Here is a 14,995-nt window from a genome sequence, read left to right as displayed (position 1 = left end):
TATAATTAACATATAACATTAGTTTCAGATGTGCGACATAATTATTCAACATTCGTATTGCAGAATGACATTTTATCTTAATTACCTCTATAAAGGCCATATCTCCAAAGACAGTCATATTGGGAGTTAGGTCTTCAATTAACGAATTTGGGGGAACACAGTTTAGTCCATAACACTAAGGAAATGTAAATAAGCTATGGATTTTATAACAAGATATCAATATTGGTTCATTAAGTGTAATAAATGTACCATACTAACATGAGATGGTAATAATAGAGAAAACTGGTTTGAGGGTATAAGGAAACTCTCTGTACTAACTGCTCAATTTTTCTGTAAATCTAAACCTCTTAAAAAAACAGAATCTATTTTAAAAAATAAACAAATTTTGAGAAATGTTGTTTAAGAGTAAGAAAGTAATGATCTTTCCCAGTCAGATGCCAAAATTATGAAAAGAAAACTATAAAAGTGGTGTTGAAAATTTAGGTGGGTAATTTACATGGTATTAATGTGAAGAAAGACTTAAGTATGACTTTAAGGACAGAGACCACAAAGGAAGAGGCTGCTCACAATGCTATATAAAAAATTGTAAAATTCTATATCAGAGGGTGGAAAGAAGGAAAGAGGGGTGGAGGGAGGAAGAAGGGAAATAGGTAAGTAAAACTCAACAGAAAAAAACAAAATTAAAGGACAAATGATAAGCTAGAAAAGGCATTTTCAATATATATGATGAATATAGATTTATATTCTTTATATATATATATTTATATTCTTTATATATATATAAAACTATATATATATATAGTTTTATATATTTATATAGTAAAATTTCTCACAAATCCAAATGGAAAAGCTGAATATCACGTTTTTTCCCAATGGGTGAAGGATAGACACGCATATCACAAAAGAAGAAATACAGATAGCCAAAAACATGGGAGAAAAGGGAAAACAAAAGCTATTAAGGAAAATAAGGCACTTTGCCAATGAGGGTGTAAATTGATAAATCCTCTCTGGAGTGAAGATAGACCATTCATATGAAATACCTTAAAACTGTACAAGTCGTTGTCCTACGAATTCTACTTCTGGGAATGTATCCTAAATGTTAGTAAAGATTCTCTATTACAAATGATAGAAATATCTTAAACAAAAATGGGGACTCTATCAGCAAAGGAAGTTTAAGAAGTAAAGCTAGGGCATGAGTAGACCAGAGAATTCCACCAGCATTCTCTTTTTTCTGTCTCCTGGCTCCATTTTCCTCTCAGTTGGCCTCATCCGTAGGCCAGGCTTCCCCTAGGGGGTGCCAAAGATGGCCGTCAGAACCTCTAGGATTATATTATGATCAACCTAATGGTTCCAGGAAAAGTTCTGGAACCAATTCTGTTTGGCCTTTTCAAATTCAAATGCCCATACCCTGATGTAAGCACTGGTTATTCTGGGCAGGCCTATTACATGAGTCCCCTTACTGGGACAAGGACAGCAAATGTCATCTCACTACAACAACCTGGACTGAGAGTGGAGAGGGTCATTTCTGAAAGAAAAAGAATTATGCTACCAAAAGAAAGAATACTGTACCAGCCTTTCCTCCACAAAATTTCTACAAATAAGAAAATCCAAATTTCTCTTATTCACATAGATATTATTAGCAGCATTTTGTTTATAAAGGTGAAAATCTGAACAAGCCTAAGAATCCTACAACACAGGGTTGATTGTAAATTATCTATAGGATAAACTATTAGACATTTTTTTTTTAGATTTTATTTATTTATTTGAGAGAAAGACAGTACAAGCAGTGAGGAGGAGCAGAGGGAAAGGGAGAAGCCCAACCTAGGGCTGCACTGAGCAGGGAGCCCAACGTAGGGCTAGATCCCAGGACCCTGAGATTATGGCTTGGGCTGAAGGCAGACCAATTAACCATTTGAGCCACTCAAGCACCCCCAAATACTAGAAAGCTAATTAAATGATACAGAAGTATAGTTATCCAGGGTCCCTGGGTGGCTCAGTAGGTTAAGTGTCTGCCTTTGGCTTGGGTCGTGATCCCAGAGTCAGAGGATTGAGCCCCATGTCTGGCTCCTTCTTCAGCAGGGAGTCTGCTTCTCCGTCTCTCTCTACCCCTCCCCACCACTCGTGCACTCTCTCTCTCTCTCTCTCTCAAATAAATAAATAAAATCTTAAAAAAAATAAAAAAGTAGAGTTATCCATGTAAAGATGATCGTGGTATAGTTGGGTATGAAATGCCAATTATAAACTTTATAAAATATATGCATTATGATCCCTTCATACACACACACAAAAATATCCATATATATATATACACACACATATATATATTACAGTACATACGCGCATATATATATATATGTTCATAGAGATGCACAGGAAAAGTACAGGAAGTGATGTACCTGTATAAGTTTACAATAATTATTGATGAGCTATGGAATTACAGATGATTTTTGTTTATTTTTTATTTTTACTTTTTTTTTTTTTTAAGATTTTATCCATTTAGTGGGAGAGGGAGAAGCAGGCCTCCCACTAAGCAGGGAGCCTGATGCGGGGCTCAGTCCCAGGACCCTGGGATCATGACCTGAGCTGAAGGCAGTTGCTTAACCAACTGAGCCACCAAGGCACCCAAGATTGGATATATTTTAAAATATACATACAGGCCTTCAAAGTAAGCAAGATCAAATAAGTTATGTATGTATGATGGTGTACACAAAAACACTTGAAAAAGTCTACGTAGTAGAATAGAATATCATGAAATGATAACTTTATACAAGCACATTTTATGTGTAGCACATATATACAAAATACAAAATAAATTGAAATAATAAGTGTTGGACTTGGTGGAGGCATGATGTTTGAATCTCATTCTAATTATGTGACATAACTAGGGCGCATATCACAATCTCCTCTTCACAGATGAAGAAACAGGCCTGAAAAGCTATGTAACTTTCCTACAGTAATATTTAGTGACTGAACTATAACTCAAACTCCAGGTCTTCCAACTGCAGTGCACAAAACTTTCCATAGAAAGTGTCAGAGAACTCAAAAGTAAGAATAGATACTGAAAGCCAGGACAGTCAGAAGATTTTTATAAGGGAATGGGAATTACACTTGGGCTTTGAAAGGACAGGGGACACAGACCAGTGGGAAGGGGGTGGTAGGACATTCCAGAGAATTGACGTGGAAAGAGTAAGCTGCAGGCCATCTATGATACAGAGCAGGGTGTGGTCCTTTCAAAGAATCAAATGTGGGCAAAACTTGAAAAATGTTTTGTCTTGCTGAAATTTTTCTTTAAAAACAAAAAGGGCTATTTTTGCTTTTCAAATGCAAATCTCCTTTCCAGTCCTCCCCCTCAAAAGAAACCTTCAACCAGATCATTTAAGTTTCTTATCTGTAGTACTATAGAATAATAAACTTAAAAAATAACTAGGAGTTATTTAGTTGGGTTTCTTAGGAATTCTAATTTAACAGAGAAATGAGAAGCTGTCAACACAGTATACTAAAGACAAATTATGAGGATGACAGTTTCACAAAGAATGGCAAGGTCATTCAACGCAAGTCAAGGGAGGCTGTCTGAGGACAACATACGTGTTTCGCCCCCACCTCAGATCTCAAAGACAAAGAGTACAAAAGACAAATGTCAATCCATAGGCAATTTAAGTGGTCATTTGAGGAAGATAAGTGTTGGATTTTCATAACATAAAATTAGTAGTGGTGGGAATACTTTGTTTTAGCTTTTTGAAATATTAACCTTTTCTCTGGTATTGTAGAGTTTGAGAGTTACTGACCTAAAAAACACAAGGGTTTATAAACGTAATAGCTAAATAATTCAGAATTATATATATTAATATTATTAAGGAGAATGGTAAAAAAAAATTCAGAATTCTAGCCAAAGGTTTTAGAAGTCACCAGAAGTGACTGGTTACCCAGAAACATTTATTAATTCATCAAAAATTTATTGAGCGTGTTCCTCTTGCCAAGCATTGGTGACTGGTGCTGGTGCAAAGGCAAGTAAAACTGAGTCAACTGCAGTCTAGTGAGGGAGCCTAAACTAGAGAATGTACAGAAGAGGACCTAACCCCCCTGGAAAAAGAGGACAGGCCAGGAGAGGAATCAGGTTCTGGTTCCCACAAGGGATGACACCTCAGCCAACGCAAGGGAGAGAAATGTATCACCATAGAGAGGCAGGAAAGAGCAGGTTTTGTTCAGGAAACTGCAAGTAGTTCAGGATGTCTGGGGTATAAATGGGATCAGAGAAGGTGATACAGGAACTTGGAATCAAAAACCAAATTACAGAGTCCAAATAAGAAATTTGGGTTTCATTGTGTAGACAATGGGGAGCACCGAAGGATTTAGAACAGAAGTTTTCATGGCTAGATTTGCATCTTTGAAAAATATATATATAACAGAAAAGACCTGGATATCATCATCAACCACAGTGCACTCCTTACTAATTAGATGACTGATAAGAGACTGCCAACCACCCACCCTCAGAGGGGCAGGCTATGGGCCCTTGGCTCTCCCGCTTTGGGACTCCAGCTGAAGGGGGTGTCCCAACCTAGCATCCTCATTTTAGGAAGTATAAGGTGAAACTGAGACTGAGATTCTAGGCACTACTAAAGACAATAATGGGATAAAAATTTACAGTGAAAATTACTTTTTTTTTTTTTTAGCAAGTTTTCATCTAAAAGAGAGGTATCTTTTCCCAAAGAGCCTCTTACGTTGCTCAAGATATTTGTGGAACTTCTCTTTTGGAATTGCTTTAAAGGCCAGCCTGGGAGCTAAACAAATAATCATTCTTGTCTCTTTATAGTTGGATTTTTAAAAAAAATTTTAGTTCAAAATAAGCACTACCCAATCTGATCTTTTTTTAACCTACTCACTCAATTTAGCACTGAATTAACTTTCAGATTATTCCTAAAGTTAAATTCATCTTCACATTATGAAAATTTCTTACCTCTGAAGACATTTAGTAGAGTACCTCACCAACTACTTACCAGCTACAAGTTTCTTGACCATGAATCTCACAAATTCCCTGTGCAGTGGGGGTGATAACAACATCTTTCCTGCCTCCCCCATACTACTACTACTGTGAAGATTATAGCAAACAACATGTGAAAGCTTTTTGTGAAGAGCTGTGTCTGTAGATGTTCTTATTGTCACCTCACGCTTTGCAGGCAATCCCAAAACGTGCATTTGTTCTGGTGTCTGTGTGTGCATCTCCCTAACAGACTGTTCACTTTAGGATGGCAGGGCCTGGGTCATATTTGGCTTGTGTCCCCGGTGTCTGAAACAGGTTCTCACACATAATATGTCCTCAGATGTTTGTGGAGTGAAGAATTAAGTCCAGTTTCTTGCCTTATCTTCAAATAATATATAAGAAAAGGATAATACACTTGAGATTATTCAGTTAATGAGCTCAGAGGCCACTTATGCTTCTTCAAGTATATGAGTAGTTCATCATTAGAAACTGGATGTTCGTCTCTGAAGGGGCCAGAACAAATGGCTGATGAAATAAATCAATGTGAAAATGTAAAGATTCTTAAACTTCAGTGCTGTAGTCTTAACTTTGACTGTATTTTAAAATCACCAGGAAAAAATTTTAATTACCAACTTAATTACCAATGCTGGGGCCCCATCCCAGCACAGTTAAATTAATACCTCTGGAGGTAGAAGCCTGGCATAGTTTTTAAAGCTACCCGATTGATTCTGACGTACAGCCTGTGTTTGATGCAGGGCTCTAGGATTAGTCTATGTGAAACTGCTTTAAAAAGTATCTATCAAGGAGCACCTTCCTTTCTCAGTCAGTGGGGCATGTGACTCTTGATCTCGGGGTCATGAGTGCAAGCCCCATGTTGCACACAGAGTTTACTTAATAAAAAAATTAAAAATAAAAAAACCTATCTAGTTTTACAGTAGGAACCATAGTCAGTAGAAAAGAAGATAAGGCATGCTTCCACTGAAGTCTATGAGTACAACTAGCCATTAAGTGATAGGAGGACAGTGGAAAAGCAGCAATCAGTATGTGCTGAGCTATGAGAGGTCATGAAAAGGTGGGCTTGTGCTGAGCATGAGACTTTGTGCAGGCCTATTAGACATTTTAAAAGTTTATCACAGAAATAAAAGACATTCCCTGGCCAGTACAAAGGATCTGGGGGTTTTTGCTTTACAACACAAATCACCATTCTCGGTACTGGGAATACAATTATGAGCAAGACTCAAACCGTCTCAAATAACTGGTGGTCTGTTCACAATTAAGTGGATAGCCAGTTACAAAAGGGTAAATGATGAAAGAAACAAAATAAGGTTGGTAAGATAGGAAGATGTAGTTGTTAGAGAGTTTTAAGGGTCTGGCTGAGGTAGTTCAGTCTAATACAATAGTCAGTAATTCCTGGTCAAAGAAATATATTAGAAAGATTATTTTAGGGGCATGTGGCTGACTCAGTCAATAGAGCATGTACTCTCCATCTTGAGGTTGTGAGTTCAAGCCCTGTGTTGGGTGTGGAACCTACTTAATTTAAAAAAAACTTAAGATTATTTTAGAACCTTTGCAGGATTGGAAGGAGAAATAGTAGAGTTGTAGAACAGTTAGAACACCTACCAAAGTCTAAGGATGGGGTGGTAAGTTCCTAAATTGGTGAGACTTGGGAAGGAGTAGTTTATAGATTTCCTGAGAAAAAGATGGCTATTTACAATAGAAGCATAAGTAATCTTAATGCATTTTAGTCAGAAACAAATTATTCTGGAATTCTATATTGCACTACTTACTGTATGTTTGAGAATAAGTACCTTTCTTGTGTTCTCCATTAATATTAATTGCTGTCATTTCTTAATCTATTTCACTATTTGGGAGAACTTTAAAAACTGAATGTCAGATTAGTGAGTTTAGTCAAGGTCCAGGTCCTTTTTGAAGAATCAGTTGTTTACTTTGTTCATAATTTCATACAACCCCACGGTGGGGGGGGGGGGACCTATTCTACCAAATAACCTCTATGAAAATGTAAACCTCCATATTTCTGTAACACACTGAAGTCAGTGTTCTTATTTGAGAATCTGAGCTTATGTAAATTTTTTATTAAAGGGAACTGAATTTTTTGTCTTTGCCTTCAAGTGAACAAGTTCTAAAATGTTCATATGTAAATGATCAGTGTGCAATTAATTCCAAAAAATTAACTGCTCTTGTTGGGCCAGTTCCATGACCAGACACAGAGTGAATAGTATTGAGTTATCAGGACATACAATATTGTAAATGACCAGACCTTATGTACTTGAGTTAAGTCTATAGTATAAGTCTGCATGTGTATTCTCACAGGAGACTGTAAAATGTGGGCATGCTTTCAATTCATGCAGTCTGTGATTTATGGAGGCACATAGGTCAGGAGTTTATTATGCTGAAAATCATAATAACTGTTTTGTTCTGCTTTTTAAAATGAAGTGACCAAAGCATGTTGAAAGATAAATGGGTGAACCATTTGATTATGCTTTTATTTCTATTAAAGATTAAATATTATTGCTGAGTAACCAGCCATGCTAAGTATTATGATATTAAAGCTGAAGTAGTTTGTAAGCTGATAGCCCCTTATTTCCTCTGGGTTTAGGTTTGTTATTAATCAAAATGTTGGACTTGTTTAATGCAGTGGTGTATGAAACAAACAGTTGAAAAAGACAGCTACTTTAATTTACAGCTTTCTGTTTTTTTCAAATTTGTAGAAAAATCTGTTTCTCTTTGTGGACTTTGTGCTGTTGTTCACATGTTTAGAGTTCAATTCTTATACCAGAGCCAACTAAATCCAATAGTTGCAAGATACTCTCATGGGATAGAAAGGAGGAAGGTGCCTATAAGGTTTTAATTGACAAGTTCTGGTAAAGTCATTTTTGAAATGTGGGCAGTCCTAATAGAAATGGATATTACCAAAAAATCCATCTGTATTTTTGGACAGAGAAAGCAACAATTTTTGAAATAGAAAATTTTTACATAGAAAGATATTAATAAGTTAAGGACAGTGGTTTTGTTTTTCACTATCAATACAGGAATATTGAATAAAATTGTTTTAAAGGGTATGTTTTGAGCTACTTCCTGGTTTCGGCTTAGGTATCTGCACAAGAATCATTTGCTAAACACTTACTGAAATGCAATGTAGGGTCTGTACTCCCACAATGTGTGGTAAAGAACCTTCAAAAGGACATCCTGCCATCCTTCTAAACTTGTTCCTCAAAAGTGCAAATACACTTACAATTCCTAAAAAGTATACTCTGTGGGGAATGCAGAATAGATCGTAAGACATGTCAAAGAAAAAGACCACCTCTTATTACCTGAAACAAAAAGTTTATTACTTAAGTAAGGAAGAGCTATGCTTTTAGGCCCAGTCCCTGGGCAAAGTGGGTTGCAAATCTTTAATATAGAGTTTTGGGGTCAGAGATTATTTAGGGATTGACAGCCTCAGAAGCCCATTACCGACAAGAGACTGTCGGTGATTGGTTGGTTTCAGAAACATGTTCAGTAGAGAGTCTACCACTGACTGATAGCGGACTGTCAAAAGCATAAAGCTCTCACTGACTAGTTGGTTTTCAAAGGTGTATTTACTGAACTGAGTTGTCACTGACATTTAGGTCTAGGCAGATCATCATTAATTGATTAAATCCAGTTTGATTATGTTTCAAAGTGGTTCTAGTTGTTCTTCGTTAACCATGAATGTAGAACAATCAGCCTTTTTCTAGGAGTTGGAGTTTTTTTATTCTCAGAAGCTAATATGTAAACACTGTAGGTAATTGAAAGCATAAGAAAATCAGACTTGAGGAATCCATTTAAATAACCAATGATCCTATGATGCATTTCCTTTTACTTTCATACTTGTAGCTTCCAGGATTTTATTAGTATCTCCAATTGAAAAGTTGTAATCAAAACCTATGAATACCCTACCTTCTTCCTCCCACAGAGAATCTACAGATTTATCCTACCAAATTATGTGATTATCCATGATAAAATTGATGCTATTTATTCTGTTACCATAAACTTAATTCAGAGCTCTTTTTTCTATTTCTTCCATTAAATCTATCTGTTCATCTTAAAAGAAGATAGAAACAATTTAAAGTGGAAACTAAGGAAGCATGGGCCTCAGTATCACCATTTCTGAAATTATCTATCAGCATGGTTTTTCTACTGTACTTGCTATGATAAAGAAGTCACTATATTTTCTGATTTTCTTTTTTGTTGTTGTTTTGTTTCTTTCTTTTCCTTTTTTATATAGTTGCCATACAGTGTTATATTAGATTTAGGTGTACAACATAGTGATTCAATTATCTGCACCTTATACCATGCTCACCATAAGTGTAGCTACCATCTGTCACCATGCAACACTATTACAATGTCGTTGACTATATTCCTTATGCTATGCCTTTTATTTCCATGACTTATTCATTCCATAATGGGAAGCCTGTACATCCCACACCTCTTTACCCATCTGGCCCGTCTTCCCACCCCTCTCCCCTCTGTTTGTTCCCAAAGTTTGTTCTCTGTATTTATAGGTCTGGTTCCGTTTGTTTGTTAATTGGTTTGTTTGGTTTTTTAGATTGTACATCTAAGTGAAATAATATGGTACTTGTCGTTGACTTATTTCAGTAAACATAATACCCTCTAGGTCCACCTGTGTTGTAAATGGCAAGATCTCATATGATGCCTTTTGTAAAAAACGGTGTTTACTAAAGCAAGAGAAATGTAAGAAGTCAGCAGTTCTGACAGGTGATAGGGCATTTTCATGTATTGAAATTAGTTATGAAATCTGATGCAAATAACAAATTATTAATAAGAGAGGATTAAAATGTGCGTGTGACTTACCTCATTTAGTAACTTAAAGTAAATTCTAGGTCATCTGTATAATAATATCACTTGTACTAATTGCATTCCAGTAAGCTTTTCTGGGATGGAAGAGGTGGGAATGGTAGTTAAGACTCAACTTGTCAGCCCTCAAAAACAGTAGCTACTGAATGCTAAGTACCACTAATATTGTAAAATTTTATTTCTCTACAAAATCTTTTCTTCAAAACCTAAATATATCCATGAGAGTTTATCACATAAGTAAACTTCACTCAGCATTTGTGCTACTGCAGGGAAAAGGGGTGGGGGGATTTGTGTTGGTACCTACTGCCCAAGTCTCTGCTTGTTCAGGGGAAAGAAATTAATGTAATATTTGGGTTTCATGTGAAAGTTACAACGGGTGTATGGGGAGTGTTAATCCTATAGGCAATTTAGCCCTATCAGCTGTGATAAAAGTGTTGGGTATGCCCACTTTAAAATTGCTTAACTAACAAGTGGGAAAAGCCTTAGTAGTTTTGTTTATATTGTCAAAACTGAACTTTTCTCTTTCCAGATTCATTCAGCTGCCCTGAAATCTGGTCTTTGACTTCTCCATTTATTTCTGACACCTCCTAATGGGGGCAGAGCTAATCACTTACATATTTCCCTGCTGCTAAGGATAGCCAGCTTATGACCACTTATGATTCAAGCACATGTTGATACCTTAAGACCAGTAAGCATTTGATAAAGTGGGAAAGCAGGGTGGTTAAATTTGTTGTAATCAACAGTAAGAGGAGGAAATTAGTCCATGGAGTTATGCCAAAGCTTAGTTTCCTTTTGCACGAAAAAAAAAAAAATCTTCTTTTTTTTTTTTTTTTACCCTGCAGCTCCCCAGAAAAGGCAGTCTTAATACCATTTGAACAAGAATTTTCTTAACACATTCCTGACTCTTGACCCCTTTAACTGCTGAAAACAAAAAGATCAGATAGGGCTGGTTTGTTGTCTGGAGTTCTGCCCTGCAACCCTGCCCACTCTGGCTAAGTGACTGTGCTCTTTAAAGGAAGTTGGCAAAATGCTCTCTTGAGTTTAGTTGAAGGGACACTTCTGGGTAGAATTCCTTAACCTCCCATCAGGAAAGGACCTTCAAGTGAAGACTGAGGCAGAGAGACTCATTACTAAAAATACAAAGCAACAGAACAAACTCCAGACATGTTTTTCAAATTTAAGTGTTTTCTGAGAAGTTGGTTTCCATGTGGTATAAGCACCAATAAACAATAAACCCATGTTGGTGTTCTGTACCCTTATGGTTCATTATGCCAAGGACAGTATAGTATAAAATTTCTACTTTCTGTTCTCCTGCCAAAATCACTGAACCATCTCTCTCCCTCTTCAGGATGTCACATGTACTTCAATTTGAGGATAAAACCAGAAAAGTGAAAGACGCAAGCATGCAAGATTCAGATACATTCGAAATCTATGATCCTCGGAATCCAGTGAATAAGAGAAGACGAGAAGAAAGCAAAAAGCTGATGAGAGAGAAAAAAGAAAGAAGATAAAAAAACAGTGATGTTTAACTAGAACTAGCTAGAAATGTTCCTGTAATAAATGGCCTCATAACAGCCATTGTTCCCAACAGCATCACTTATAAGGGTGTGAAAAGAAGTATTTTCGAACCTGTTGTCTGGTTTTGAAGGACAGTTATCTTGTTATGTAAATTGTGGAATGATTTAAGCAAATGTTTTTGTTTACCAATACATGCTTTTTCCCCCGTTTGAACTTTTATATTGCTAAATCTGAAATAAAATAATTTTCCTGCCAGTTTACATGTTAACTATTTGTAGGCTGTGCCAGCCTGTGTGTATCTCTTTATCCTAAATATATAAAGGCTTCGTTTTCAATATTTTTTTTATAAGAAGTTCTTGCAAGAAAGAGTATTTAAGGGAAACCTCCCTGGCATTCTGTTATCACATTACTCAACTTGGAATGTAATAAAAAAAATACATAATATAAAGATCGATTTTTGTTGTTGTTGTTTTGGATCTAAGTATCTAAAAATAGCCACATCAGTAAGACTCAGTAGCCCCATGCCATAATGCTCGAGGATTCCCCAAGGGAATATTCTCACCTTCATCTAAGCCAGCACCTGGGTTTTATAAAGGTAATCAAGACATTAATACACTGAGTTATATCAGCCAAACTTTACTGCACACACTGGCTGATATAGGGCTACCAGTCTACTCCCCTGCCCTTCTCAGCATAGCAACAGCAGGAGAACATGCAGAGTTCCCATTATAGCAAGAGAACTAACTCATAAAGAATTTAGCCTTGTTGAAAACCACTCATACTGGTTATTTACTATATATTATCTGTATTTTACCCAGTTTTTCTAGAATCCAAATCCTCAAATTATACCACAGGCTGACTTTCAGTTACCTAATAAAACCTCACCAGCCACGTTTTTTTCAGATAGTGTCTCATTGACTCTCTTCCCAAATGTCATCCAACAGACTTTCTCTAGAGCACTTGTTCTCAAACTGTAGTCCCCAGTATTACACTGCAGTGGCAACAATATCACTTGGAGATATGTTAGAAATGCAATTTGTTGCCATATTCCCCACCACCACCACCCTACCTCCAGATTATTGAATCTGAAACTTCCAACCGAGAGGGGTTTTTTTTACACAGATTGCTGGCTTCACTGCAGATGGTTCAATCTTTGGAGCATGGCAATATCTAGTGAAGTTAAAGATATGAATATCCATTTATCCAAAAATTCTAATCCCAGGCCTGTCTCCTAAAGAAATTCTCACACATTGCTCAAGGAGACCTGTACTAAGTATACACTGAAGCATCAACAAAAGAATGGATAACTAAGTTGTTGTATATCCATACTATGGAATGCTATGTAGTGAAAATCAGTAAGCAAGAGTTATATGTATGAGCTTATCTTAAAAATAATGTGAAAAAAGGGAACCACCTATATAAAAATTTAAAACATGCAACACAGCATTCTATTTTGTTTAATGATGTACACGATTAGCAAAAGTATAAAAACATGAATGAGAATAGTGATTACCTCTGAAGAGGCAGAAGTAACATATAGGGGCTTCATTTGTGTTTATAATGTTTCATTTCTTAAGGGAGATGTTAGGTACTCAAACCTCATTATATTCTCTCTATATTCTAGTATGCCTGAGATAGTTCACATTTTTTCCTTTATGATCATATCTAGAACCTGAGGTGAGAAGACAGAAGGATTCCCAGTAGTAAAAAGAACACTTTCTTTTTTGCTTCAGAAATAGGAGAAAGTTTCAAAGAGAAGGAGAGGGATGTGATAGTGGTATTTGAGGAAAACATCACCCACTCAAAAGCAGGGTGATTAGACACAAACCCACGAAAATACAAGCCAGTGTTCAGAAGTGTGCCCAGTCTTCCCCTCACCACAATATCAGTTGTTTTACAGATATTCACAAAGCAAAATTATGTTTTCCAAACTCACAAAGTTTCTGTTAGTTATTCAGAAATACATTAGCACTGGATTTGTTTATACCGAATAATCCTATAGGTTTCTTTCTGTTTCTACTTGAATGTGTCCATCTTTAAGAACAGACGGGACCAAAGGCCTCCAGAGCACAAGCCAGAAGAATAGGATTTGTAGGTGTAAAAATATAACTGAGCGACAAAATTAAACCCTCAAGTTGGCTGAATGCTCCTTATCCTGCTTGAACCATAAGGAGCAGAAAAATCCGAAATTTTATAGAGATTAGAATCCCATCTGAAAATTTCACCATGATAGTAAAATTCACTTAGAAATTAACTGCATCAAAGCAATAACGGTTTTTTAAAGCTTATAGTTTAAAGCTTAAAGAGTATAGTTAAATAATCTATTAAATATGGTATTAAATGTGCTTATAATAAAATCTTTGGCATAGCAGAGGAATGTTTGGGCCCCCCCCAAAAAAAATCAATTCAAAGACAAAAAAATAAAAAACATAAGAAAATTAGGCTTTATAATTCATTCTAATTTTAAATTTATTTGCATTTACTTTTCTTTTCTGTGTCTTGCCTTACGGATGTCACCCTGAAACAGTGAAGTCTATCAGCATTTCTTGTTGGTTGTCTATCACAATCCTGGACCTTCTGGAGACCAAAGAGAAAAGTGGGAGGTTGTGGGGGTAGGGAAGGAAAAAATGAAGCAAGATGGGATTGGGGGTGCCTGGGTGGCTCAGTGGGTTAAGCCTCTGCCTTCAGTTCAGATCATTATCTTGGGGTCCTGGGATCGAGCCCCCCATCAGGCTCCCTGCTCAGCAGGGAAAGTGCTTCCCCCTCTCTCCCTCTGCCTGCCTCTCTGCCTACTTGTGACCTCTGTCTGTCAAATAAATAAATAAAATCTTAAAAAAAAAAAAAAAAAGATGGGATCGGGAGGGAGACAAACCATAAGACACTCTCAATCTCACAAAACAAACTGAGGATTGCTGGGAGTGGGGGTCAGTATAGAGAAGGTGGTTGGGTTATGGACATTGGGGAGGGTATGTGATATGATGAGTGCTGTGAAGTGTGTAAGCCTGATGATTCACAAACCTGTACCCCTGGGGCGAATAATATATTATATGTTAATAAACATAAATAACAATTAAAAAAAAAAGAAAAGAAAAGCAACTCCTGGCAATTTTCTTCTCATTTTCTGACTAGTCATTTTTTCACTTTGGTTAAAGCTTTTGACTTTTGGTAAGTTAAAACTTACCCTAGATCTCTCCTTTCTCAGTAGGTAATTGAAGTAAATGCAGATCTCTAGAATTTTTAATGGTGTAATATCAAAACACATATTGTCACATGCCTGAGCTTTCTTTAAGCTCTGAAACCACACAGTCAGTAATATATCTGCTGAATTTAAAAATGGAGACAGCATAGAACAAGGTCAGTAAAATGTGTGAGGTGAGTGGTTTGCTGCTGTTGTTTTTAGAACAAGTTCAATAAGCTACGGTGTCCTTATCAAACTACCAAGTTTCTTGATAGGATCTGACGTGTGAGGTACATAAACCTGTTCTGTTGTATCAGTGTGGCCTGTATGGAAAAGGTTAGATGAATGCAGAATATTGCCCAAACATGCTGTTTAATCTTGGTGATAACAAGGAAAAAAAAAAAAATAGAGGTGTGAAGTGAGTTACCATTGAGGGTTGTATCAGCATAAGCAATTTGTATGTA

General features: G+C 36.4%; 1 protein-coding gene across 1 annotated transcript in view; it reads left to right on the top strand.

The window, feature by feature from the left end:
* Positions 1-11,777, top strand: part of CWC27 (CWC27 spliceosome associated cyclophilin) — a 199,926-nt gene extending 188,149 nt beyond the window's left edge. Inside the window, exon 14 of the mRNA XM_080804248.1 lies at positions 11,184-11,777. Within this exon, the coding sequence (XP_080660374.1) occupies positions 11,184-11,346 (163 nt within the window). The 3' untranslated portion in view covers positions 11,347-11,777. The remainder of the gene's footprint in view (positions 1-11,183) is intronic.
* The last annotated feature ends 3,218 nt before the right edge of the window (positions 11,778-14,995 follow it).

The sequence above is a fragment of the Martes martes genome (assembly GCF_963455335.1).
Source record: "Martes martes genome assembly, chromosome: 5".
Taxonomy (NCBI): Eukaryota; Metazoa; Chordata; class Mammalia; order Carnivora; family Mustelidae; genus Martes; species Martes martes.
Note: the sequence above shows the minus strand (reverse complement) of the source record. Positions and strands in the feature narration are given on the sequence as shown.